General features: G+C 40.1%; 1 protein-coding gene across 2 annotated transcripts in view; it reads left to right on the forward strand.

Moving 5' to 3' along the window:
• The window catches only part of CD99L2 (CD99 molecule like 2), a 95749-nt gene that overhangs the window by 48988 nt on the left and 21394 nt on the right, over positions 1-25367 (forward strand). Inside the window, exons 2-5 of one of the 2 annotated variants that reach the window (XM_063083996.1) lie at positions 12081-12146; positions 20198-20269; positions 21328-21408; positions 23135-23200. In XM_063083996.1, the coding sequence (XP_062940066.1) occupies positions 12081-12146; positions 20198-20269; positions 21328-21408; positions 23135-23200 (285 nt within the window). The remainder of the gene's footprint in view (positions 1-12080; positions 12147-20197; positions 20270-21327; positions 21409-23134; positions 23201-25367) is intronic. The other variant, XM_063083998.1, reaches the window with a different exon arrangement.

A 25367-nucleotide genomic window follows, 5' to 3' on the forward strand; every position in this document is an offset into this window, starting at 1 on the left:
TCAGCAGCAAAGTGACTTATACCATTTGTAATAAAACAAAACAAAACAAAACAAACAAACCATCCCCCACGTTTTAGCTGCTACATAGGACACTTCCTGGAAATATGTAAAAAGACTGTGAGCTGTGGTGCCTGCATCGAAACGATCCCTTGCTTACCAAGTTTCCTTTTCTGGAGAGGGTGGCTGGAACAAGGTGTGCCCTGTGAATTCCTGCAAGCCAGCGGCCTGGGTCCAACTCCTCAGTGGCCACTGCACATGGATTGATGGTGGTGGCTGTTTTGGACTGAATGTGTCATTATAGTCATCTCTGGGAGCCCTTTAAATTTATTCATGAAACTAGTTGGAGCTCAGGTGGCAATAGCTAAATCCATTTAGTAATCAGAGTAAGAGAAAAGCCGTTTTCATGTTTCCTTGCAGTGCTGCAGCGCTTAGCTAATCCAGAGGATATTAATTACTCAGCATGCTTTGAGGTGTAAAAGCATAAATTTATCAAGACAAACGTGTTCAAGTCTAGATTGAGGTAACAAGAGTCAAAATGGTGCAGAAATTCTGGGTAATTGGGGACTAACAGAACTAGCATTTTTGGTTTGCTCCTACCCTCTCTAGCACGAAGGATATCTACTTGTTTGTGCAGAGGGAGAGAAATTATTTTCACCGAAGAGACATTGGTAAAACTGACCGTACCTGCCAGTGATTTTGTCGCATAGGTTTCCCACAAGCAGTGTTCAGGAATGTTTCCGAGGTGGGCAGGGAGGTGTGAAGTTGTTTTTCTGATCTGCAGACTTTCCTTTTATTAGTCGCAGCCCCAGTGGCCCCCTGCCGGTGGGCAGGGGAAATGCAAGGCTTTCCAGGCAGCTGCATCAGGTGAGGTCTCTATCGTTTTATGGTGGGGCGTCTTCATTACATGGTTCATCTCAGGGTAAATCGAGCTAAGCACCGCGCCCCTCCGTCAGTAGCTCAATCCATTGGGCTGATCTTAGTCTTATTCCTTGAACCCAGGCAATCAAGAGGCTTGTGCCACAGTCATATTTGCTGGGTCATGACTTGGTTCCTCAGGTGTGAATTTGATTCTGGTCCATCTTATAGTGGGTGGGTTTTCCTGGCATTTAATGGTCTCACCATTGACCAAATCGGTTTCCTTTTTGGTAAGTAGCTCCGTTTCCTTGGCGTTGTGTAGATGCAGGCACTAGCCTGGGTGACAGGCAGGTGAGTGGCATTGTGGCTTTCCTGGACAAACTTACATATAGTGTGGATACTTATGGAACCTCCATTAAGATGGACAAATAGAAAATCCCGAGACAATGCACCTGCAGTTTATCAGACTAAGATGTCCCTGGTATTCTTATTCATCCACAGAAAAGGGTCAAGATTTTAAAATTTGAAAAAGCAGTTTAGGTGAGTATTTATATATATTCACATAGGAATTATACTGGGCCCTCTTCTAAAAAAAAAAAAAAAATTGAAAACTGCTTACATGAACAAAAGAAAAAGGTAGAATAAAAACCATCCTTTGAGAGCAGGGGGATAGATGTAACTGGCCACTTGAGAGGCGCCGATCTCCCTGCTTGAGTCCTGACTTTGCCTCTGAAATCTTTGTCAACTAGGGGTCTCGGCTGCCTCTGCAGTTCTTAATCCAGCAGCAGGCAGCAGACCGATTCCTCTACAGAGATGAGTTTGCTCTTGGAATGCAACCCATGGATTTTATCACAAAGTACTATGAGGTACTGTGTACTGGTAGTTCTGTGGGCACAGATTGGAGATACTCTCGCAGCGTGGAGACAGAGTTTGGGTGGTCAAGATGTACACACTTTTAGGAAATGCCTCCTTGCTGCCAGGTCTGTGTTTGGTGTTGGCATGAAGATGACCAAGTCCCAGTCCCTGCTTCAAGCAGCTCACTGTCTATTGCAGCGCTGTCTTATGGAACTTTCCTCAGTGATGGAAATGTTCTCTATCTAAGCTGTCCAACGTAGTAGTCACCAGCTACATGTGGCTATTGAGTGCCTGTAATGTGGTTAGTGCAATATATGAACTGAATTTTAAAAATATATTGAATTTTAATTAGTTTTAATTTAAACAGCTACACATGGCAAGTGGCTACCATGTTGGCCAGGGCAGGTCTAGGGAGAGGACACACATAAACACTTCACTGAAATGGGTGTGCTCTCAGGATGAACTAAGTGGAGGGGCAGTAACAGAGGCGGGAGTGCTTAATTAATCAAATCTAAATGAAAGGCTACTTAAGGGGCCCGTCAGACGGTCTCTCTCTCAAGGATCAGACATTTCAATCAAGGCTTTGGCAGGTGCTGGATCACAGGCAGCTCATGGCGGAATTCTCTAACAAGGGCCTGCTGTGCCTTGTTTTACAGCCTTCGTTAAAATGCGCCCTTAGCTTTAGATGCCAATCCTGGTGGGTCAGGTTGCAATATGAGGTCGAGCTTGTGTTCCCTCCCAAAGAGACAAAATCTGCTCCAGGATGGACACTGGCCACTGGGGTGTCTCTGGGTAGAAGCAGTACTTTTCTCACTAAGTGGATCTTCTAAAGGACACGCAGTAGTCCATGGGTAACATTTCCAAAGTTTTACCCTATTGTAAAAAACATTTTCAGACACAAATTACCAGCTCACTACATGCTGCTTCTGTTAAAAGAAACTCTTTGTGGCCTTCTGCTCTTTGGAATGAGGTAACTCTTTCTGCTGATTACTTGAATGCTGGCCCCCAGGTACAGGGATTGGGGGGTTATGAATTGAGCCTTTGGTGAATCAGTTGCTTTTTAATGTGTGTTGGTGCCAGAGGGTGAGCCTGTGCTGTGAACGCAGAGGATTCCTGTCCGCCTGCATCCAAACTGAGTTGTTTAGTTATAGATTGCACGAAGGGGTATAGCACATGGCCCTGTTTTACATCACTTGAGGTGTGGTATCTTTCATGAGAATGTTTCTGTCTTGATTTTAGCAGCCATGAAAGGTTTCAAAGGTTGCAGGCTTTGAAGACTCAGTAGCTCAGGATCTAGATTGAGATTGAATGGTTTTATCCTTAGGTGGTTTGGGTCTATTGAATCCAAGGTCGACGAGGGATTAATAAATACTACAAAGTTGTGTATGTTACTCTTAACTCTTTGCCTATTGATATATAGCAAGATATATCAGCAAAGGGTAGGGGAATGACTGAGGCTTTAGTCTTATTACTTGTTCCAGATGTTATTGGGAGAAATCTACTCTCACAATTGTTGGGTGAGAAAGCAGAGATTGGGTTTTGAAGGGAAGTCCCAGTGGGATGATAGGTTTATGGTTTGGGAGAAATTGATACAGAACAACTACTACTTATTATTAGACAAATGCATGTACATGATTAAAAACGAAAAATGGCAGAGAAGGGTTTAAATTAATGGTAAAATGTTCCTTTTCCCTTCCCTCGACCCCTATTCCCGTTCCCTGACATGATCAGTTTCCCTGTGTAAACTTCCAGAATATTGTTATGGAAATACATATAGATATACACACACAGAGATGGGAAAATACTTCTCTGTACCTTGCTCTATTTAATACTGTGTCTTGGAGATCTCTCCCACGTCAGTGTCTATGGGCTTGTCCCATTCTTTTTCACGCCTACACAGTACTTCCCTGTGTGGGAGAACGAGATTCCATTTAACCATTCCTCTTTGCTGCACATGTGGCCCTGTAAGCCGTGCTGCAGTGGGCATCCCTGTACGTACTTCTTTGGGTACATGTTTCAAGCATTTTTTCTCTAACAGGTACCTAGAAATAGAATTGCTGGGTTGAAAACTATGTATATTTCAATTTTTAAGTGTTGAGATAATTGCAGACTTACATAAAACTTGCAAGTACAGTACAAGGAACTTGTTTTATTCTCTCCCTAAACCTCTTGAGAGTAAGTTGGTTACCCAATGTCCCATCACCAACCCCCAATACATTTGAGTGCATTTCCTACAAAAAAGGACACCCTCCTCCTGACTACAGTACTTCCATCAAGATCAGGAAACTGACAGTGATCCAGTATGAACATCTGGTCCACAGAACTCATTCAAATTTTGCTGATTGTCCTAATAATGGCCTTTTTTTTTTTTTTTTTTTTAAAGATGACTGGTAAGGGGATCTTAGCCCTTGGCTTGGTGTTGTCAGCACCACGCTCACCCAAGCGAGCTAACTGGCCATCCCTATATAGGGATCCGAACCCATGGCCTTGGTGTTATCAGCACCACACTCTCCCAAGTGAGCCACAGGCCAGCCCTAAATGCTAGGATATTAAATGCCGGGACTTTTCTTGGTGGATTAAATGCTTTATTCCCTAAAATATCGCTCTTTTCCCACTTAGAGCTTTGGGTCTTGAATTTTGTCTTGTGATATCAATATCACCACATCTGTTTCCTTCCTGTTAGCATTTACCTGATATATATTTCTCTGTGCTTTTATTCTCTACTTTTTTTTTGCTATTTTGTTTTTACGTGCATATTTTCTCAATAGCATAATTAGATATCTTTTAATTCCACTTCTCTTTTAATAGGAGATTTTGCACATTTACACTCATTTTTTAGTGATGTGATTGTACATGTTTCTATGTTAAAGTTCGTATCTTTTTAAACAAATTTCTTTTATTATGATAAAGATATACAACATAAGGATTGCCGTTTTGAGCATTTTTAAACATACAGCTGTGTGGAGTTAATTACATTCATAATGCTTTGTGACCACCACCTCTATCTATTTCCAAAACCTTTTGTCATCCAAAACATAAACCCTACACCCATTAAGCAATAACTTCTCATTTCCCCCCCAGTTTCTGATAACCTCTAACTACTTCTGTCTCTGAAATTGTTTTCTTCTTTTTAATTTATTTTTTCTCAATGGACCCATGATAATTGTATATATTTATGGAGTATAATGTGACATTTGGGTACATTTATACAGTGTGCAGTGATCATATCAGGGTAATTAGCATTTCCATCATCTCGAACATTTGTCACCCCTTTGTGTTAGGAGCATTTAACATCCTCTCATTTAGCTACTTGAAGTTCTACAGTAATTTGTTGTCGACTGTGGTTTCCATACAGTGCTATAGAACAGTCGATCTTATTCTTCCTGTCTCTCTACAGTTGTGTATCCACTGATCATCTCTGCCCATCACCCTCTCACCCTGTCCTTACTACTCTCTAGTCACTGCTATTCTTCTCTCTGCTTCTATGAGATCAACTTTTTTAGCTTCTGCATGTGACTGAGACCACGCGGTATTTCTTTGTGTGCTGGGCTTATTTCATTTAACATAGTTCACATGTTTCTTGCTGCTTTTTTCCCTTTGGTAACTTTCATTGGATTGATTGAGTTTTGGTTGTCGGTGTTATCCTTTCATTTTTTTTTTTCTTTCTTGAATGGTTCCAAGGTTATATGTCCTCTGTCTCTTCATTTAGTGGTTACTCTTAATTTTTTTTTTGCCGTAGGAAATTGATCTTTGAAAATCAACTTTATTTTTACAAATTAGATTTACAGAAAACTTGCAGAGCTAGTGCAGAGAGTTCCCATATGCTCCCTACTTAGTTTCCCCTTATTGTTAACACTTCACATAGCATGGTATGTTTGTCACAATTAATTAACCAATATTGATACACTATTATGAACTAAAATCCATACTTTATTCAGATTTCTTTAGTTTTTATCTAAAGTCCTTTTCTGTTCCAGGATCCAGTTCAATCCACATGACTTTTAGTCATTATGTCTCCTTAGGTTTCTCAGACTGTGCCAGTTTCTCATGCTTCCTTTGGCTTTGACCTTGACAGTTTTGAGGACAACTGGTCAGGTATTTCGTACAATGCCCCCCAGTTGCAATTATCTGATGTTTTTCTCACAATTATACTGGGGTTTGGGATTTGGTGAGAACATTAAAATTGTATTTTAAGCAATTTTGAAATATACGCTATATTATTATTAACTGTAGTCACCATACAGTACAGTAGATCACTGAAACTTCTTCTCCCAGTCTAACTGGAACTTTGTACCATTTGATCAGCATCTTACCTGTCCCCGTCCCCCTCCTTCCAGCCTCTGGTAACCACCTTTCTATTCCGTTTCTATGAGATCAACTTTTTTAGAGTCCACATGTAAGTGAGATCATACAGTATTTGTCTTTCTGAGCCTGGCTTATTTCACTTAATATAGTTCTGTCCAGGCTCATCCATGTTGTTGCAAATGACAGAATTTCCTTCTTTAAGGCTGAGTAGTATTCCATTGTGTATATGTACCACATTTTCTTTATCCAGTCATCTGTTAATGGACACTTAGGTTGGTTCCAAATATTGGCAAGTGTGGATAAAGCTGAAATGAATATGGGAGTGCAGATATCACCTTGACATACCGATTTTAATTCCTTTGGATATATACCCAGAAATGGGATTGCTGGATCATATCGTGGTCATATTTTTAGTGTTTTGAGGAACCTCCATACTGTTTTTTGAAATGGCTATACTAATTTACATTCCCACCAACAGTGTACGAGGTTTCCCTTTTCTCCATATCCTCGCCAACACTTATCTTTCCTCTCTTTGAAAACGGCCATTCTAGTAGGTTGAGGTGATATCTCAACTGTGGCTTTAATTTGCATTTCCCTGGTGATTAGTGATGTTGAGCATTTTTTCATATATGTATTGGTCATTTGTATGTCATCTTTTGAGAAATGTCTACTCTGATCCTTTGCCTATTTTTAAAAATTGTATTAATATTATTTTTTTACATTCTATGATGATGTTGCAGAACAGCTGGGAAGGAGGCAGAGAGGGGAAAGGGGAAGGAAATGGGATGGAAGGAGGAGGGGCAGGATTGAGGCCTGTGGCAGCCCTCACATTCCCACATGGGAGACTGGGGGGCTTCCAGTGGTGGCTTGGTAATAGCCAGGCTGGATGCAGATGTCAGGGGAGGTGTGGCAAAAGCCCTTGCCTCCCACCTCCCCAGCTTGGGAACCTGGGGCCCTTCTTGCTGTGGCTTGGTGATTGCTGCTGGGCTGGCTCTGGGTTGATGGGGCATGGCCGAGGCCCAGAACCCCCCATCACCCTGGCTTGGGAGAGCCCAGGGTGCTTCCTGTGGTGGCTCAGTGGTCATCCCTGGGCTGGCTGCAGGTGTGTGGGGGGATGTGGCCTAGGCCCTTGGCCCCCCACCACCCCAGCTCGGGAGAGCCCAGGGCGCTTCCTGAGGTGGCTTAGTGGTCATCACTGGGCTGGTTGATCATGTTGGGGGCGGGGTATGACTGAGGCCTGAGGCACTCCACTGCCCCAGCTTGGGAGAGCCTGGGGTACTTCCTGAGGTGGTTCGGTGGTCATCACTGGGTTGGTTGCTCGTGTTGGGGCATGTGGCTGAGGCCCTTGGCCCCCCAACACCCCAGCTCGGGAGAGCCCAGGGCACTTCCTGCAGTGGCTTGGTGTTCGTTGCTGGGCTGACTGCTTGTGTTGGGGGGGCGTGACCGAGGCCTTAGGCCCCCCATCACCCCAGCTTAGGAGAGCCCAGGGCACTTCCTACATCAGCTCAGTGGTCGTTGATGCGGTGGTTGGGCTTGTCAGGGGGGTGTGGCCAAGGCCCTTGGTCCCCACCCTTGGGACTGGTTGTGGATGTCAGGGGGCATGGTTGAGGCCCCTGGCCCTCCCCTCTTTCTGGCTTGGTAGCCCAGGAGACTTTCAGTCTTTCTAGGTGTTCTTTGGTGAAATGAGACATTTACTAATTAGTTTCAAACTTTGTCTCTGTTTGAGAGTACTTTGTTTTTTCTTTCAGTTCTGTGTTGGATTATTTGCTGTTCCCACCACTCAAACTCTGCCCTGGAACTTATTTGTTGTCCTTTTCTTACTTCTAAAATGGGGGAACTTTCTGTGGGGACCAGTACTTGAGCTCTGTGGTTGAGCTAAATTGCTGATTTGCTGTTGATTCCCTAGAGAGGGCTTTTTGTGCAGCTCAGGTTTTAATGGTTGACTTTATAGGTATTTCCAGTTCTAGTGAAATCTGGTGCACCTGGGTTGTATAGAAACACTGGTCTGGGCCTGAGTCTTTTCATCAAACTGCACCCCATGCAATTCTGTATTCCTGACCAGTCTCCTTTGAGTGGTCCTATGCTGTTTAGGGGGCAGGTCAGCTGTCCTAGCTGTGCCCCAGTGTTCCCTCGGTAGGCCAGTCTAACCCATTGCCTCTGCTGCAAACACTTCCCATGGGATGGGACAGGTGCCAGTCTCTTGCAATGACTCACTGGCCTCTGAGTGGCTTCATTTTTTCAGTTGTTGTGGCTCTTCAGTCCTATGTAGGTCCACGGGAACCCTATTAGTGGTATTGCTGGCCTGGGGGGCCACCAAGGCCCTCTTCTCCCCTGCCACCTCTAAGCCACTTCATCTGAAGGGTAAAGCTGCAGTTTTGGCCAGCTCCTGCTCCACACACTCAGCAGCTTCAGCCTGGAAATGGCCAGGATTTGAAATGGTTGGAATGTTTTTTTCTTTCTCTCATGGTGGCTTCTCCCACCTTCACGTACTCCGTAGGTCTCTCCTCCTCTTCCCCTGAGCTCTAGTGGCCCCGCTATTGTTGCTTTTTTATAGTTGTAAATTGGTTGATTTGTGGGAGAGAGTGACAATGGGGACTGTATATTCCACCATCTTGACTAGAGGCTCCTTTTGCCTATTTTTAAATTGGGTTATTTGTTTTCTTGCTGTTGAGTTGTTTGAGTTCCTTATATATTTTGGATATTATTCCATTATCATATGTATAGTTTGCAAATATTTTCTCTCATTCCATGGGTTTTCTCTTCACTCTGTTAATTGTTTCCTGTGCTGGGCAGAAGCTTTTTAGTTTGCCACAATTCCATTTATCTATTTTTGTTTTTATTGCCTGTGCTTTTGGGGTCCTAGCCAAGAAATTTTTTCCAGACCAGTGTAGTGGAGCTTTTCCCCTATGTTTTTTTCTAGTAGTTTTACAGTATCAGGTCTTATGTTTAAGTCTTTTATCCATTTTGAGTTGATTTTTGTATACGGTGTGAGATAAGTATCCAGTTTCATTCTTCTGCATGTGGATATTCAGTTTTCCTAGCACCATTTGTTGAAGCAACTGTTCACTCCCTATTGTGTGTTTTTGGCATCTTTGTTGAAAACAATTGACCATAAATACTTTGTTTTATTTCTGGCTTTCTATCCTGTTCCATTGGTCAGTGCATCTGTTTTTTATGCAAATACCATGCTGTTTTGACTATAATAGTTTTATAAAATGTTTTAAAACCAGGTAACGTGATACCTCTAGCTTTGTCCTTTTTTCTCAAGTTTGCTTTGGCTATTTGGGGTCTTTTCTATTTTTTTTTAACATTATTTATTAATTTAAATTTATCAGTATGCAGTGTAGTTGATTTTCATGTCCCTTTACCAATTCCTCCTTTTCCTCCCTCCCTCTCTTCCCTTCCTCCCCCACATCAACATCTATCTGTTCACTTTTCTTAACAAGTTCAAGGAATTGTTGTGATTAGTCTTTTCTATTTCTATACAAATTTTAGAATTGTTTTTTTCTATTTCTGTGAAATTGCCATTGGAATTCTGATAGGAATTGCATTGAATCTGTAGATTGCTTTGGGTAGTACAGACATTTAAAAGATATTAATTCTTCCAAGCTACGAACATGGGATATCTTTACATTTATTTGTGTCTTCAATTTCTTTCATCAGTGTTTCATAGTTTTCACTGTACAAATCTTTCACCTTCTTGGTTAAATTTACTCTTAAGTATTTTTTTAATGCTATTGTAAATGGGCTTATTTTCTTAATTTCTTTTTCAGATAGTTTGTTAGTCTACAGAAATACTACTGACTTTTGTATGTTGATTTTTGTAACCCACAACTTTACTGAATTTATCAGTTGTAACAGGGGCTTTTTTGGTGGAGTCTTCAGGGTTTTCTCTATGTAAGGCTATGTCATCAGCAAACAGAAAACTTCACTGCTTCCTTTCCAATTTGGATGCCTTTTATTTCTATTTCTTGACTAATTGCTTAGGCTGAGACTTCCAGTACTCCTATGTTAAATAGGAGCAGTGAGAGTAGGCATCTTTGTCTTGTTCTTGATCTTAGGGGAAAAGCTTTCAACTTTTCACCGTTGAGTATGACATTAGCTGTGGGCTTGTCGTATGTGGCCTTTACTTCGTTGAGGTACATTCTTCCTGTAACTATTTTTTTGAGAACATGATCAGATGTTGACTTTTGTCATATGCTTTTTCTGCGTCTATTGAGATGGCCATGGGGTTTTTGTTCTTGATTTTGTTGATGTGGTGTCTCACATTTACTGACTTATGTATGTTGAACCATCCTTGCATCCCAGGGATAAATCCCACTAGATCATGGTGAATGATCTTTTTAATGTTCTGTTGAATTCAGGTTTTTTTTTTTTTTTTTTTTTTTTTTTTAAAGATGACCAGTAAGGGGATCTTAACCCTTGACTTGGTGTTGTCAGCACCACGCTCTCCCAAGTGAGCCATGGGCTGGCCCTGAATTCAGTTTGATGTGGGGTTTTTTTGTTTGTTTGTTTTTGTTTTTGTTTTTTTGAGGATTTTTGCATCTGTGTTCATCAGGGATATTGGCCTGTAATTTTCTTTTCTTGTAGTGTCCTTATCTGGCTTTGGTATGAGGTAATGCTGGCCTCATAAAATGAGTTTGGAAATATTTCCTCCACTTCAGTATTTTGGAAGAGTTTGAGAAGGATTGGTAGTAGTTCTTCAAGTGTTTAGTAGAATTCCGCAATGAAGCCATCCGGTCGTGGGCTTTTCTTTGATGGGAGACTTTTTATTACTAATTCAATCTCCTTATTCTTTACTGGTCTGTTCAGATATTCTGTTTCTTCCTTATTCAGTCTTGGTAGACTCCGTGTTTCTAGGAATTTATCCTTTTCATCTAGGTTATCCAATTTGTTAGTGTATAGTTGTTCATAGTAGTTTCCTTATGATCTTTTATATTTCTGTGGTATGAGTTGTAATGTCTTTTTTCATTCATGATTTTGCTTTAGTCATCTCTCTTTCTTTGTAGTCTAGCTAAAGGTTGTTGATTTTGTTTCTTTTCAAAAAAACTCAACTTTTAGTATCTTGATCTTTTTCTATTTTTTTTCCAGTCTCTATTTTGTTTCTTCTCTGATCTTTATTTGTTTCCTACTGCTAACTTTGGGCTTACTTTTTTCTTTTTCTTTTTTTTTCCTCTCTAGGTTCTTGAGGCATAAATGTGATTTGTTTATTTGAGATCTGTCTTCTATTTTGATATAGCCACTTATTGTATAAATTTCCTTCTCAGGACAGCTTTTGTTGTATCCCATAAATTTTGGTATGTTTTGTTTCCATTTTTGTCTTAAAATGTTTTAAAATTTTCCTTTTAATTTCTTCTTTGACCCATTGGTTTTTCAGGAATATGTTGTTTAATATCTACATATTTGTAAGTTTTTCAAGATTCCTCCTATTATTGATTTCTAGTCTCATGCCATTCTGGCCAGAAAAGATACTCAATATGATTTCAGTCTTCTTAAACTTAAGACTTGTTTTGTGGCCTAACATATGGTATATTCTGCAGAGTGCTCTGTGTGCAATTGAGAAGAATGTGTATTCTGTTGCTGTTGGATGGAATGTTTTATAAATATCTGTTAGGTCCATTTGATCTAAAGTATAGTTCAAGTCTGATGTATGTATTCTTATTGATTTTTCTTTCTGGATGAAAGTGGGAAGGAAGTCTCCCATTATTGTTGTACTGCAGTCTATGTCTGTTCTGATTTATTAGTATTTGTTTTATGTATTTAAGTGCTTCAGTTTTGGATGCATATATACTTACAAATGTTATAACTTTTTGATTAATTAACCTCTTTACCATTATATAGTGATCTTCTGTCTTTTTTTTTTTTTTTTTTTAACAGTTTTTGACTTAAAGTCTATTTTGCCTGGTATAAGTATAGCTACCCCCTACTCTCTTGGTTTCCATTTGTATGGAATCTTTATCCATCCTTTTTCTTTTTAATGGGAAGTGACACTTCAAGAGTATTACAGTATTTTGTTTCATGCAAAGATAGTTAAATTTATCTTTTTTTTTTTTTTTAATTTTTAGGATCTGGGGACTTCGGTGATAATTTTCATCTGGAGGATGCACTGAGAGAAACTTCCTCAGTAAAGCGTGAGTATAAATCAAATAAACTATTAAAAGCAAACAATAGTGATTATGTACCACTCATTCAGAATACACATTCAAGAAAAACAAAAGGTGGCCTGTATTTCACTTGATCAGGTAAAACATGGTTATCATAAGTTGTATTATTTAAAAGAAAATCTGAAAATTTAAAATCCTGTTTGAGAATACCTAACAATGTATAATAACTGATATAGCATTTTTTCTAGCTCAAGTCATAGCCTTTACTGGTGTGACATGCCAGCAGTGTCCTCTAAGGATGTCTTCCCTAGCTCAGAAAAAGGCACATAGAAGTAAATAAGTGATTTGTTTCCCTTTTCATTATTATTTCTTTGTGTGTGTGTTTTTAATTTAATTGAAACATTGATTGTACACATTTATGGGTTACAGAGTTATATTTTAATACATGTATACAACATGTGATCAAATCAGGCTACTGAGCAAATTCATTATCACAAAAATTTATCATTTCTTTGTGATGAGAACATTTAAGCTCCTCCCTTTTAGGCATTTGACACCATACAAGAAATTATTGTTAGTTATAGATGCCTAGCACTACCATGCACCAATGGAACTTATTTTTCCTATCTAGCTGTCATTTTGTGTCCATTAACCAACCTCTCATTATTCCCTTCCCCTTTCCCCTTTCCTGCCCCTAGTAACCACAGTTCTGCTCTCTACTTAAAAAAGTTCAAATTAATAAATTAATTAATTAATCTTTAGCTCACACATATGAGTGAGAAGATGCAGTATTTCTTTCTGTGCCCAGCTTATTTCACTTACCATAATTTTCTTTAAGCTCATCCATGTCATGAAGGCCTCTTTGAGGAAAAGTGATGTGCAAGGACAAGGCAAAGAGCCTTCGAGGCCAAGGGTGTGGAAACCCAAGTTGGGCTCACCTGGAGCCTGCAAGGCAGCCTGTGTGACTAGAGAGTGGAGAATGTTGGAGAAAAGATCTTATAGGGTGCAGTGGTGACTTTTATCCTGAGTGTAAGAGGAAGCTCCTGGAGGATTTTTAAACAGCTTTATTGGGATATAATTCACATACCCTACAATTCATCCATTTCAAGTGTACGATTCAATGGTTTTTAGCATATCTACAAGGTTGTACAACCATCACTATAGTCAATTTTAGAACATTTTCATCACTTCAGAAAGAAACCCTTTACCTAACATTTACCTAACATTCCTCAATCCCCCAATTATTCCTGTTCCCACCCTTCACCCCCAAGCAACCGCTGATCTTTCTGTCTCCATAGGTTTCCCTATTCTGGACATTTTATATCAGCATATGGACCTTATGTCTTGCTTCTTTCACTTAACATAATGTTTTCAAGACTCATCCATGTTGCTTTCAGGATTTTGCTCAACCCCCCCTTACCCCTGTGTTTTCCATGTCTCCCTTTTCTCTCTGTGTATAATCGTCTCATGAGGGAACACACTTCTGCTTTTGCCAATAAAACTTCTTATGAATGTCCTCATTTCCTAGGAGTGCTGTGGGCACTATGCTATAACAAAATGCCTTAGGTTGGGCCACATATAAACAACAGAAATTTATTTCTCACTGTTCTGGAGGCTGGGAAGTCCAAGATCCAGGGAGATTCAGTGTGTGGTGAGGGCTCTCTGCTTCATAGATGGTGCCTTCTAGCTGTCCTCACATAGTGGAAGAGGCAAAAGGGCTGCCTCAAGCCTCCTTTATAAGGGCACTAATCCCATTCAGGAGGTTGGAGCCCTCATGACCTAATCATTTCCCAAAGGCCCCACCTCTTAATACCGTCAGTTTGGTGATTAGGAATCAACATATGAATTTGGGTGGAGCACAAGCATTTGGGCCATAGAAGGCACCATCGTGAAACCACACCTGGGGGAAACCACCAGGTTTTTTTGTTGTTTTGGTGCAGCACCATATTATAGAGAATCACTCCTGATGGGAGCACCATATTGCTGGAGGCATTTGCTGAGCAGCTATGAATCCTTTCCAAATTTGTCATTTTGAGGAAGACTTGACAGAAACTGGTTTAAGAGCTTACTGCTTTCATGAAGTTGACCTACTATTCTTAATCCTTGGTAAGTAGGTAGACTCTCCTCAACTCAATTATGAATGATAAGAAATCCCATTCAAAGACTCATGACAAGAAAATCTGTAGTTAATAGTTTCTTAAAAAAAAACAAAACAAAACATAAGTCCAAGCTCATGTTCTACATTACTTTAGGTTCAGTCTCTGACAGAGCAACCGGATCTACATGCATGTAAGGACCGTCTTCTCTTGAAATGTCACCTGCAGATCTTCAGAGAAACCAGACTTTTCCAAAAATTGTGCATGGCAGGGCAGAACTCTCCAAAGCTACAGTAAGCAAGACTGTGGTACTGGCATGATGAAGATCAAGAGAACAGAATCGAGAGTCTGAAAATAAACCTTTATAGTCAGTTACTTTTTTGAAGATGGGTAAACAAATTTTTACGCAAGAGCTGTTTGAGTCATGCACAGTTTAAGCTAATATTTACGTAAGTGGCAATTGCTTTTCTGAAAGTTGCTTAGATAATGGGTTCAGTGACATGATTCCTCTTTCCCACCTATCTGTATCACCATAATATAGGTATACATAAAGAGCCTCATTTAGACAGGTAAGCTACACCCCTTCATTCTACAGGTGCCGAGTCAAAAGGAAATTATAGACATGAAATCTCTAAACTGATGAGTTAGGTTAAATACATATATATATTTATATATAAAATGATAGCAGGTTATCACATGTGGTTCTCTTACCATAAAAACCCATGTACTAGTGTGGTCTTCACACTGAGGTATGCATTAGGGTACTCAGAGCCTTCCCAAGGAGTAGTATACAAACGTGGTCATTTTAAGGAAAACCCTTTTCATCTTTTCAACTTCAGAATATACTTAATACTAAAACTGAACTGTGAGAGAATGTACATGCTGTTGTGACGTGCTCACTTTTTCTGACCCTCTCTTTTTAAAAAATTAATTTATCAAGGTAACACATATAGTTATAAAATGAACCATTTTATTCTTTTAAATAAATTTTATTGTGTATATTTAAGGCATGCAAAATGATGTAATACATATAGATAGCAAGATCGTTAATGATAGTGAAGCAAGTTAACATATCCATTATCTCACATAGACACGAGCAGCTAAAATCTATGTATTTAGCAAAAATTCCAAATATAGTATATTATTAACTACAATCCTCATATTGTACATTAAGTATCTAGATTTGTCCTACATATCTGCTACTCCATATCCTTTGACCTACATTTTTTCAGTGACATTTTAACACATTTACAGTGTTGTGCAGCCACTTCCTCTATCCAGTTCCAAAACATTTCCATCACTCCAAAGTAAAATTCCTTACCCATTAAGCAGTTTCTCCTTATTCTTCCCACCCCTCAACCCACTTTCTATATCTATGAATTTGTCTATTCTGGACATTTTATATAAATGGAACCATACAGTATGTGACTTCTTGTGTTTAGCTTCTTTCATGTAGCGTCATGTTTTGTAGGCACATCCATTTTGTAGCGTGTGTCAGTGCTTCATTCCTTTTTCTGGCTGAGCAGGTGGATGTACCCCAATTTGTTTATCCATTCATCAGCTGATGGACATTTGGCCATTGTGAATAATGTTATGTACATGTACTTGTATGAATACCTGTTTTCAATTCTTTGGGGTATATACCTAGGAGTGGAATTGATAGTTCACATGGTCATTCTATGTTTAACTTTTTGAGGACCCACCAAAATGTTTTCCACAGTGGCTGAACCATTTTATATTCCCACCAGCAGTGTATGAGGGTTTCCATTTCTCCACATGCTTGCCAACTTTTTTTTTATTATTATTATAGCCATCCTACTGGGTGTGAGGGGAACCTCATTGTGGTTTTCATTTGCATTTCCCTAAATACTAATGACTAATGATGTTTTTATACATTTATCAGATATGATTTTGCAAGTATTTTCCCATATTGTAGGTAGTCTTTTTACTTTCTCGATAATGTCTTTAGGTTCACAAGTTTTTATTTGATGAAGACTAATTTACCTACTTTGTTGTTGTCACTCATGTTTTGAGTGTCATGTCTAAGTATCCATTGTGAAATCAAAGGTCACAAAGATATACCCATTTTTTTCTTCTAAGAGTTTTATGGTTTTAGATGTTATTTTTAGGTCTTTGGTCCATTTTGAGTTAATTTTTGTATATGGTGTAAAATAGGGGTCCAACACTGATGGAGTTTGGATGTGTTGTCCCGTCCAAAACTCATGGGGAAATTTGATCTCCAGTGTGGCGTGTTGGAAACTAATGGGGGCTGATCCCTCATGAATGGATTCATGCTCTCCCTTGGGGATAGGGGATTAATGAGTGAGTTCTTGCTCTATTAGTTCCCGCAAGAGACCTCGTTGCTTAAAAAGACCCCGGCACTTCTTGCTTCCTCTCTCTTGCTTCCTCTCGCCATGTGATCTGCTTGTACCCACCAGCTGCCTGCCACTTTCCTCCATGAGTAGAAGCAGCCTGAGGCCTGTGCCAGATGCAGCTGTCCCAGAATCGTAAGCCAAATAAACCTCTTTCCTTTATAAATTACCCAGTCTCAGGTGTTTCTGTTATAGCAACACAAAACAGACTAAAACAAACACCATTCTTTTGCATGTAGCAATCCAGTTGTCCAAGCACTATTTTTTGAAAAGGCTGTCCTTTCTCCTTTGAATGGTCTTGGCACCGTATTGAAAGTCAGTTGAACATAAATATGAGGGTTTATTTCTGGACTCTCAATCCTATAACGTCGATCGATATGTGCATCCATATGCCACTACCACACTGTTTTGATTACTGTAGCTTTGTAGTAAATTTTGAAATTGAGAAATGTGATTCCTCTAGTTTAACTTTTTTCAAGATTGATTTGTCTCAGTTTCATGCAATTCTATATGAATTTTACGATCAGCTTGTCCATTTCTGCAAAAGAGGCAGTTGGGATTTTGATAGGGATTACATAGAATCTGCAGTTTAATTTGAGAAATATTGCTATCTTAACAATATTGAGTCTTGTAAACTTTGAACATGGGATTTCATTCCATTTATTTACGTCTTCTTTAATTTCTTTTAACAATGTTTTGTAGCTTTTAGTGTACATTTCTTTATATTTCCTTGGTTAAATTTATTTCTAAGAGTTTTATTCTTTTTATTGCTATTGTAAGAGGAATTGTTTTCTTGTTTTCCCTTTTGGATTGATTATTGCTAGTGCATAGAAATACAACTGATTTTCATATGTTGATTTTATACCCTGCAACTTTGAACTCAGCTCTAAGTTTTATTTTTTTTTATTTTTTGGTGTGCATTCTTTAGTGTTCTCTATGTGTAAGATCACGTCATCTGCAAATAGAGTTAGTTGGACTTCTTCCTTTCCAATTTGGATGATTTTCTTTTTTTTTTTCCCCTTGACTAATTGTCCTGCCTAGAAGTCCCACTGGTGTTGAATAGAAGTGGTGAGTGTGGACATCCTTGTCTTGTTGCTGATCCTAGGAGGAAAGCTTTTAGTCTTTCCCCCTTAGGTATGATGTTAATTGCAGATTTTTCAAAGATGCCTTTTATCAGGTTGAGGAAATTCCCTTCTATTACTAGTCTATTGAGTATTTTTATTATGAAATGGTGTCAACTTTTGTCAAATGCCTTTTTGGCATCTATTGAGATAATTATGTGTTTTTTCCCTTCATTCCATTAATATGGGAAGTTACATTGATTAGTTATATTATGTTGAACCAACCCTGTATTCCTGGAATAAGTCTCTTGGTCATGGTGTATAATTCTAATATGCTGCTGGATTTGGTTTCCTAGTATTTTGTTTAGAATTTTTGCCTTGATTTTCATAAGGGTTATAGGTCTGTCGTTTTCTTATGGTGTATTTGTCTGACTTTGCTATTAGGGTACTAATAGCCTCATAGAATTATGAGTTGGGAAGTGTTCTGTTGTCTTGTAGTTTTTGTTGGAAGAATTTGAGAAGAATTGTTGTAGATTTTACTTTAAACATTTGGTAGAATTCACCAGTGAAGTCTTCTGGCCCTGGAATTTTCTTTGTGGGAGGTTTTTTTGGTTAGATAAGTCTAATCATATTTTCTATTTTTTCTTGAGTCACATTTGGTTGTTTGTGTGTTAATAGGAAATTATCCATTTCATCTACGTTATTTAATTTATTGGATTATTATTGTTTAAGGTATTCCTTTATAATCTTTATTTCCGTAAAGTTGGTAGTAATGTCCTCTCTTTCATTCCTGAATTTAGTAATTTGGGTCTTCTCTTTTTGTCTTCGTCAGTCTGCTAACGATTTATCAATTTTGTTGATCTTTTAAAAGAACTTTTAAAAATTTTCCTCTATTTTTCTATTCTCTAGTTTATTCCTTCTATAATCTTTAGTATTTTATTCCTCTGTTTACGTTTACTTTTGCTCTTTTTCTAGTTTCTTAATGTTAAAGTTAAGCTTATTGATTTGATATTTATCTTTTTCTCAGGTAGGCGTTTACAACTATAGATTTCCTCCCGAGAACTGCTTTCACTGTAACACATAAGTTTTGCTATGTTGCGTTTTAATTTTCATTCATCTCAAGATATTTTATAATTTCTCTTATGATTTCTCTGACCTAATGGTTATTTAGGATTGGGTTCTTTAATTTCCATATAACTGTGAATTTTGCAAATGCTCTTCTGTTACTGATTTCTGTTTTCGTTCTGTTGTGGTTGAAGAACATCATTTGTATGATTTCAGTCTTTTTACATTTATTGAGACTCATTTTGTTTCCTACATATGTTCTATCTTGGAGACAGTTTTATGTGCACTTGATAGAATGTGGATTCTGTTGTTATTGGATGGTATGTTCTGTAAATATCTCTTAGGTCTAGTTGGTTGATTGAGTTGTTCAAGTCTTATTTCCCTTTTGATCTTCTGCCTAATTATTTCTTCTGTGATTGAAAAGAGGGTATTGAAATCTTCAAATGTTATTGTTGAATTGTCTGTTCTTTCCTTCATTGTTGTCATTTTTTTGTTTCATGTATTTTGGGCCTTCATTGTTAGCTACATATATCTTTAAAATTATATTTTTCTGTTGGATTGATCTTTCATCATTACAAAATGTCATTCATTGACTCTGGTAACAATTTTTGTTTTAACATCTATTTTATCTGATATTAGCATAGCTACTCCAGCCCTCTTATGGTTTTTGTTTCCATAGTATGCCTTTTTTCTTCCTTTTACTTTCAACTTATTTCTACTTTTGCTGTTTATTATCTGAGTAGTCAATAATTATTGAGTGCTTGCTGTACACAAAGCTAAACCTGTTTTATCTTTGCCTTTCCTACTCCTTAAATCTTCTTTCCATCGACTACTTCCAGCATTAGGAACATGTACATTGTAGTCTTGATATTTATGGAAAGAATCTAATGGAAAACTCACACAGATTGTGTAATTCTTGTGAAAGCCATCCATAATTTTACAGGAACATGGTTGGACCCAAAGGCCTAATATTTACAGTAGTAACCACGCTTATATAAAATTTTGTGCATGTGTGTTGTAACTCCTTTCAGTTTGAGTTCTCCCGTATTCTCCTAGGAATGTAACCTTAGTCCCATCCCTTGGCAGTATTGTCTATGGTTAAAGTACCAGGTTGACAGTGGTGGAACCAAGGCTTGGAGATCTCAAGGATCATGCTCAAGCTGTGGAACACCCTGGACCATGTGGTCATCTGCAGCAGATCTGAGCTCAAGCCCCAGCTCCACTAATCACCAGGCCATATGCAAGACTATGTTCCTCTTACCACTTTCATCCTCTGAAGAAAAGTGAGCAGAGCCCATCTTATTTAAACCTACATCATTTTGTTATCCTTCTCAGTGCGATTCTTTGGAAACCCCAGCCCAGAGGGGCCTCAGGGACTATGACAAGGGTATTCTACTCACAATGTGACTTCCCCAAGTTCTGAAGTGGCTGTTGCATTTTGTTACTAAATGTGCTCCCCTTGCTGTCTTCCCTCTCTCTTTTAGAGAAATGGGACCGTGTCACCACCACCACAACCAGGAGGCCAGGAACGACCAGAGCTCCAGCATATCCTGCAGGTAACACAGCTGCCCTAGGAGGGCAGTAGGAAGGACTCTGTGAAGCTCCTTCTGGGGTAGTGTCCAAGTGAGTGCCATGTAGTTTTAAGCCCCCATGTGTGCAAAGCCGATGAAGGCTTCCATTTGAACACTGGGTTTAACTTGAGAGAGTGCATACCTGGCTGATCACCATGGCTTTTTTTTTTTTTAAATCAAAAGTCTTGCCTGGGGAATTTTCAAGAGAAAAATGCATTTGGATTTCTTCCCCTTTTCAACCATTTCATATTCTAAAATCAGGGAAGACATACTTGTTTAGGTTTTATGAAGCCCATCAAACCTTTCCTTTAAGCAGATGGAACATTTTGGAATGTCATTTATTTTACAGCATCATCTTTTAGTAATGGGTTCTGGAACTCATTGCTTCTTTTTTGCCCTAGCGGGCCAGTGCAGGGATCTTGGTGTTACAACACCATGCTCTAACCACCTGAGCTAACCGGCCAGCCCCCCCATGCTCCTCTATGAGTCTTTCCTGTAGTTGTGTGAGCCTTTCTCCAGATGGGCCATTTTGCCATTCTCTCATCTTCACTGATGTAAAGAAAAACTTGTCCTTGGGGACTCAGTCAGTGCTCACGTCCTGCACCTTGTTACCCGTACTTCAGGGGCATGCTGGTTCATCCATTTCCAGGCTCCTTGTGGCTCCTTCAGAGATCATCAGTTTTGGAGAAGTATCATATGTATTTTCCGGTTTATATATGATTGTCTAGTTAATACCTGCAATCAGGGAATACACTGCTAAAACGGTCCACCTGCTGGCCTAAGCAAAGCATACTTAGGAATATAAATTAATTGAAAAAAGTGGAAGTATACTGCATAGTCAGAAAGCAGTAACTTGCTCCGTCCTGTAGGTATTTTCATCATCAATGTCTGTATACAGAGTCAGATTCTATTTTAAGTTTCTTTGTCTTAACTCAATTGTTTGTACTGAACAGTTGAACCCATAGGTGTTTTGCTTTTTTTGGAATCTTGTACCCAGTTGTTAATCAGTTGGCTATTTCCTGTATGTTTTGGGCCCACGGAAGGTGGTGAATTTGACTTGGCTGATGCTCTGGATGAGCGAAATGATGGCCACAGGAAACCGAGTGCAGGAGGAGTTGGAGGAGGTAAGTCCTCACTGGTTGAAGCCTCTGGCCAGCTCTGTAGCTCCCTGGTTGGGCTCTGTCTCATTAACTGCACAGCCCACAGAGCCATTGCAGCCTGGCAGGGCTGGGGTACTTCAAGCCACAGGAGAACCCTGAGACAGTGGGTCTCAGACTTTTGGGTATCAGAACTCCCCAAATTATTGAGGATCTCAAGAGCTTTTGTTGATGTGGGTCATATGTATCAATATTTATCATCTTAGAACTTAAAACTGAAAAAACTTTATTATTTAATCTAAAATGTACAACACTCTACCCATACCTGTTAACATAAATAGCACATTTTTATGAGAAATAACTGCTTGGCAAGACAAAATATAGTGAGACGAGTGGCATTGTTTTACAAGTTTGCAAATTTCTCTAATGTCTGCTTGTTGTTTTGGTTGAGGTTGGTGAAGAAAATCTGGCCTCCCACAGATATGAAGTTGGGAAAGCGAGGAATATTTAATACACTTTTCAGATCATCGTGGGTATTCTTCTTTGAGACATCAAAACTCAACTAGTGGTGGTTTCTGTGGGTCAAGGACAGTGTGGAATAGGAAACTGGATCAGTGAACTTCTGACACTCAGTTCCGCTGAATCCCACGGGGCTCTCTGGCCCTTTCAATGGGTGTTTTTACCTATTCATGGTTTTGTAACACTGCACGTTGGTCACTTGGAAAATATCGGTGCCCTGAGGATTTTTGAGCTTCCAACTGATGCCACATTCCATTATGCAAAACCGAAAGTTACGGTTGTCAGTATCACCACCTGTCTCATTAGAAAGTCTTATTGGGAAGCTGTTAAACTCACAGTGGTGGACATAGGCTTTTCAAAATTCTAATTTTTACGTGGAATTTTATCATTGGCAACAGATACCATCCGTGGTTTTCCTTGAATTGATGGGCTCATTTCATTCATTTTAAAGAAAATATCTGTCAAATATTCAAGTTGGCAGAACCACTGTTCATCCATAATTCATTCTGTCTAGTGAAAGTGGTCTTCGGGGACACAAAGCAGCTAATACAACTTAGAGCTGGAACAGTCACACAGGTGCTTTTGTGAATCGGCTATAGTACTTTGGAGTGTTTTAAGCATGCTTCCCACGTCATCGCACAGAGTATTAAAAGACATGTACTCAGTGTTCGAGCTATAATTAACAACTCTCTGCTTCCTTGTATTAGTTTTCTATTGCTGCATAACCAATTATCAGAGACTTAGCAAGTTAAGGCAACACCCATTTATCACCTCAATTTCCTTTGGTCAGGAGCTTGGGAACAGCCGGGTGTTCTGTGCAGGGTCTCATACATGTGCAATCAAAGTGTTGACCAGAGCTGGGGTCTCATCTCAGGTTAAGCCAAGCTCCCATGGTTGTTGACAGGGTACATTTCCTTGTAGCTGTGGATGTAATGGCTGCTTACTTCTTCAAGACCAGCAAGAGAAAGAAAGAGATGCAGAGAGAGGGGGCCGGGGTGGGGTAGAGGAGAGGAGGGAGAGACTAGCTCTTGCCTCTTGTGTTCCACAGGGCAGGCACGCCAGTGGCAGGGAAGCTTGGGGCCCTCTTAGAATTCTGTCTACCACGTTCATAAAGGACATTCTTAAATGGAACTGACTATCATTTTCTGTGAATGTTGGGCAACATTAAATAACAGGTTTCTTGTTGCCGAATTTATTTTCTTTGTCATTGAAATGAGAATTTTATTTTCTCCAGGTTTTTCCGACAAGGATCTTGAAGACATACTAGGGGGTGGTGATTACAAGCCTGACAAGGGTAAAGGTAGGAGCCTTGATTTGTCCAAACACACGCCTTCGTCTGCTGAAGAAGGTGATGACACAGTAACCATTTCAGTGAACGTCCTTCCCACACATCCCAGCCTGCCAGTTGGGGTTCACTTGGAATGATGTGGGCTGTACAGCTCCAGGGGGCGATGTATAAGCCAGTGTGGAAAAGCCACAGTTTTTCCCAGAAGTTCTCTGAGCCCGGGTGCTGCATGGGCTAATGTGTCCCTACTGGTAGAAGGCGGGCCAGTGATGGTAACTGAGCACTTGAGAGCCTGTCTCTTGGCACGATCCTGTGACCTCGGGTGCAGACCTCATTCAGGTTTCAGCAGACTTTGCAGGCATTTGGGTGCGGGTTTGTGCGTGGGTGTGCAGGTCTACAAGATGTTGTCACAGGTAGATTTGCGTGACCGTCCCCACAGTCAGGAGGCAGAGCTGTTCCATCACCACAGAGACACTCTCTTGTATTACCCCCGAATAGTCATGTCCTCTCCAAGACCAGATATTTTTAGTCCCCCACCCCACCAAAGATTTAAGCCTTTCATCATGGTATACATCAAAATCTGTTCCTGAGACTGGAGGAGAGGTTAGCCAGACTTGATGTGGCAGGACAAGTTAGTGCTGTAACTTGTGACTGTAACTAGTTACCGCTATAGCTCATGGTTATCACCTGTGATGGTTTTAACTTGTGGTTGTACCTTTTGTCGTAGCAATGTGGTATGATGGTGAGTTGTGATGGTTGTGACTCTTTGGTTGTAACCTATCGTGATGGCAAGTCGCTACAGCAAGTTGTAAGTCTTAAAGGTTGAGGGCACATGTGACTGTAACCCTGACACGCTCCCCACAGTCCTGGCTGTTGTACTTGCATTTGCTTATTTCTTGCAAGGACTGTGGGCCTTTCATATGGGAACAGTGTTCTCTTATGATTAAAGGATACCATCGTTGAATTTGTCCTTCGTGACAGCTCCCTAGACAGTGTCATCTCTAGTAAAAAGCCCTAAAAGCCTCTAAGTGAAACTCACAGTTGTCAGGGGAACATGGAACATTTAAAGGGCAAACCCAGCAAATTAGCCAATTACTCCTAGGTGACAAACGGTATTTCCAGATGGCAAGACGAGGGCAGCGGTGGCGTGTGGAAGCACGCACACGGAGGAAAAGTCTGAATGACACGCCAGGGCTTTTCCTTATTAAAAGTACATGTTTTAGCAAGGAAGAAGTGTTAGGGAATTCTTTAATTAGGCTCATATTTGAACTTTTCTTGTAAAGAAAGAATAATCAATTGTTAGCTTACGATATACCCTGTGTCATGATGGGTGTCAGAAAAAGAAGGGGATCCCGACCAAAAGGACAGGTGTGAACCTGAAAGCTGCCTACGACAAGCACACAGTGGCATTCGCAGACGTGTGCTAATGCGTGAGCGAAGGTCAGACATCACGGTCAAATGCACCCCGATCTTCAGCTTAGGAAGCATCCTAATTAATGCATTTACCAGCTTTGATTCTTGGGCACATAGACTCAGCTGTTCTTTGAGTGTGCTTCTGAAATATGTTATTTGCTATGTATTTTTTTTCTCATGCAAACATTTTTACTGGCTTTGTAGAAGCCCCATATTTTGTCTGTAGGTGACAATAACAGTCTTTCATCTACAGGTCCTATTGCCTTTCCCTAAGAGGGTGGCCTGCCAGCCCATCTCCTCTGCCCTTCCTCCCTTACTGCCCAGCCTCGACTCTGATTGCCTCCTGCTTCTGCCAGCAGTCTCCCCCTTTCCCTAGCACTTGGACTGACAGACACTTGAGGCCAGTAAGTTTCAGCTCTTCACTGGCCACACCCCAGCCCCGTCATCTACACCCTAGTGCACGCGAGACTCTACTCCCACTGCGGTTCCTGATGACATCCTGGTGGCCACAGCCCCCTGCCCTGTGTGACCTCCACACGTTCGACTGGGATGATCGCCTTCTCCTTAACATTCTTTCTTCCTAGGCCCTTCCTGAGTCGTTCGCTGACCTCATTCACTGCTTCTTCTGAAACGCTGTCACCTGTCGGGGGTATGTCCTCGGGTGTGCAGTTCAGTATGTCATTCTCTTCCAGCGGGAAAGACAATGGTATCAGCAGCCACGATCTGAGCGCATTCATTGCTTAGTGGGGTGTCGCTACTTCTAGACTGT

Source organism: Cynocephalus volans, chromosome X, assembly GCF_027409185.1.
Source record: "Cynocephalus volans isolate mCynVol1 chromosome X, mCynVol1.pri, whole genome shotgun sequence".
NCBI classification, from domain to species: domain Eukaryota; kingdom Metazoa; phylum Chordata; class Mammalia; order Dermoptera; family Cynocephalidae; genus Cynocephalus; species Cynocephalus volans.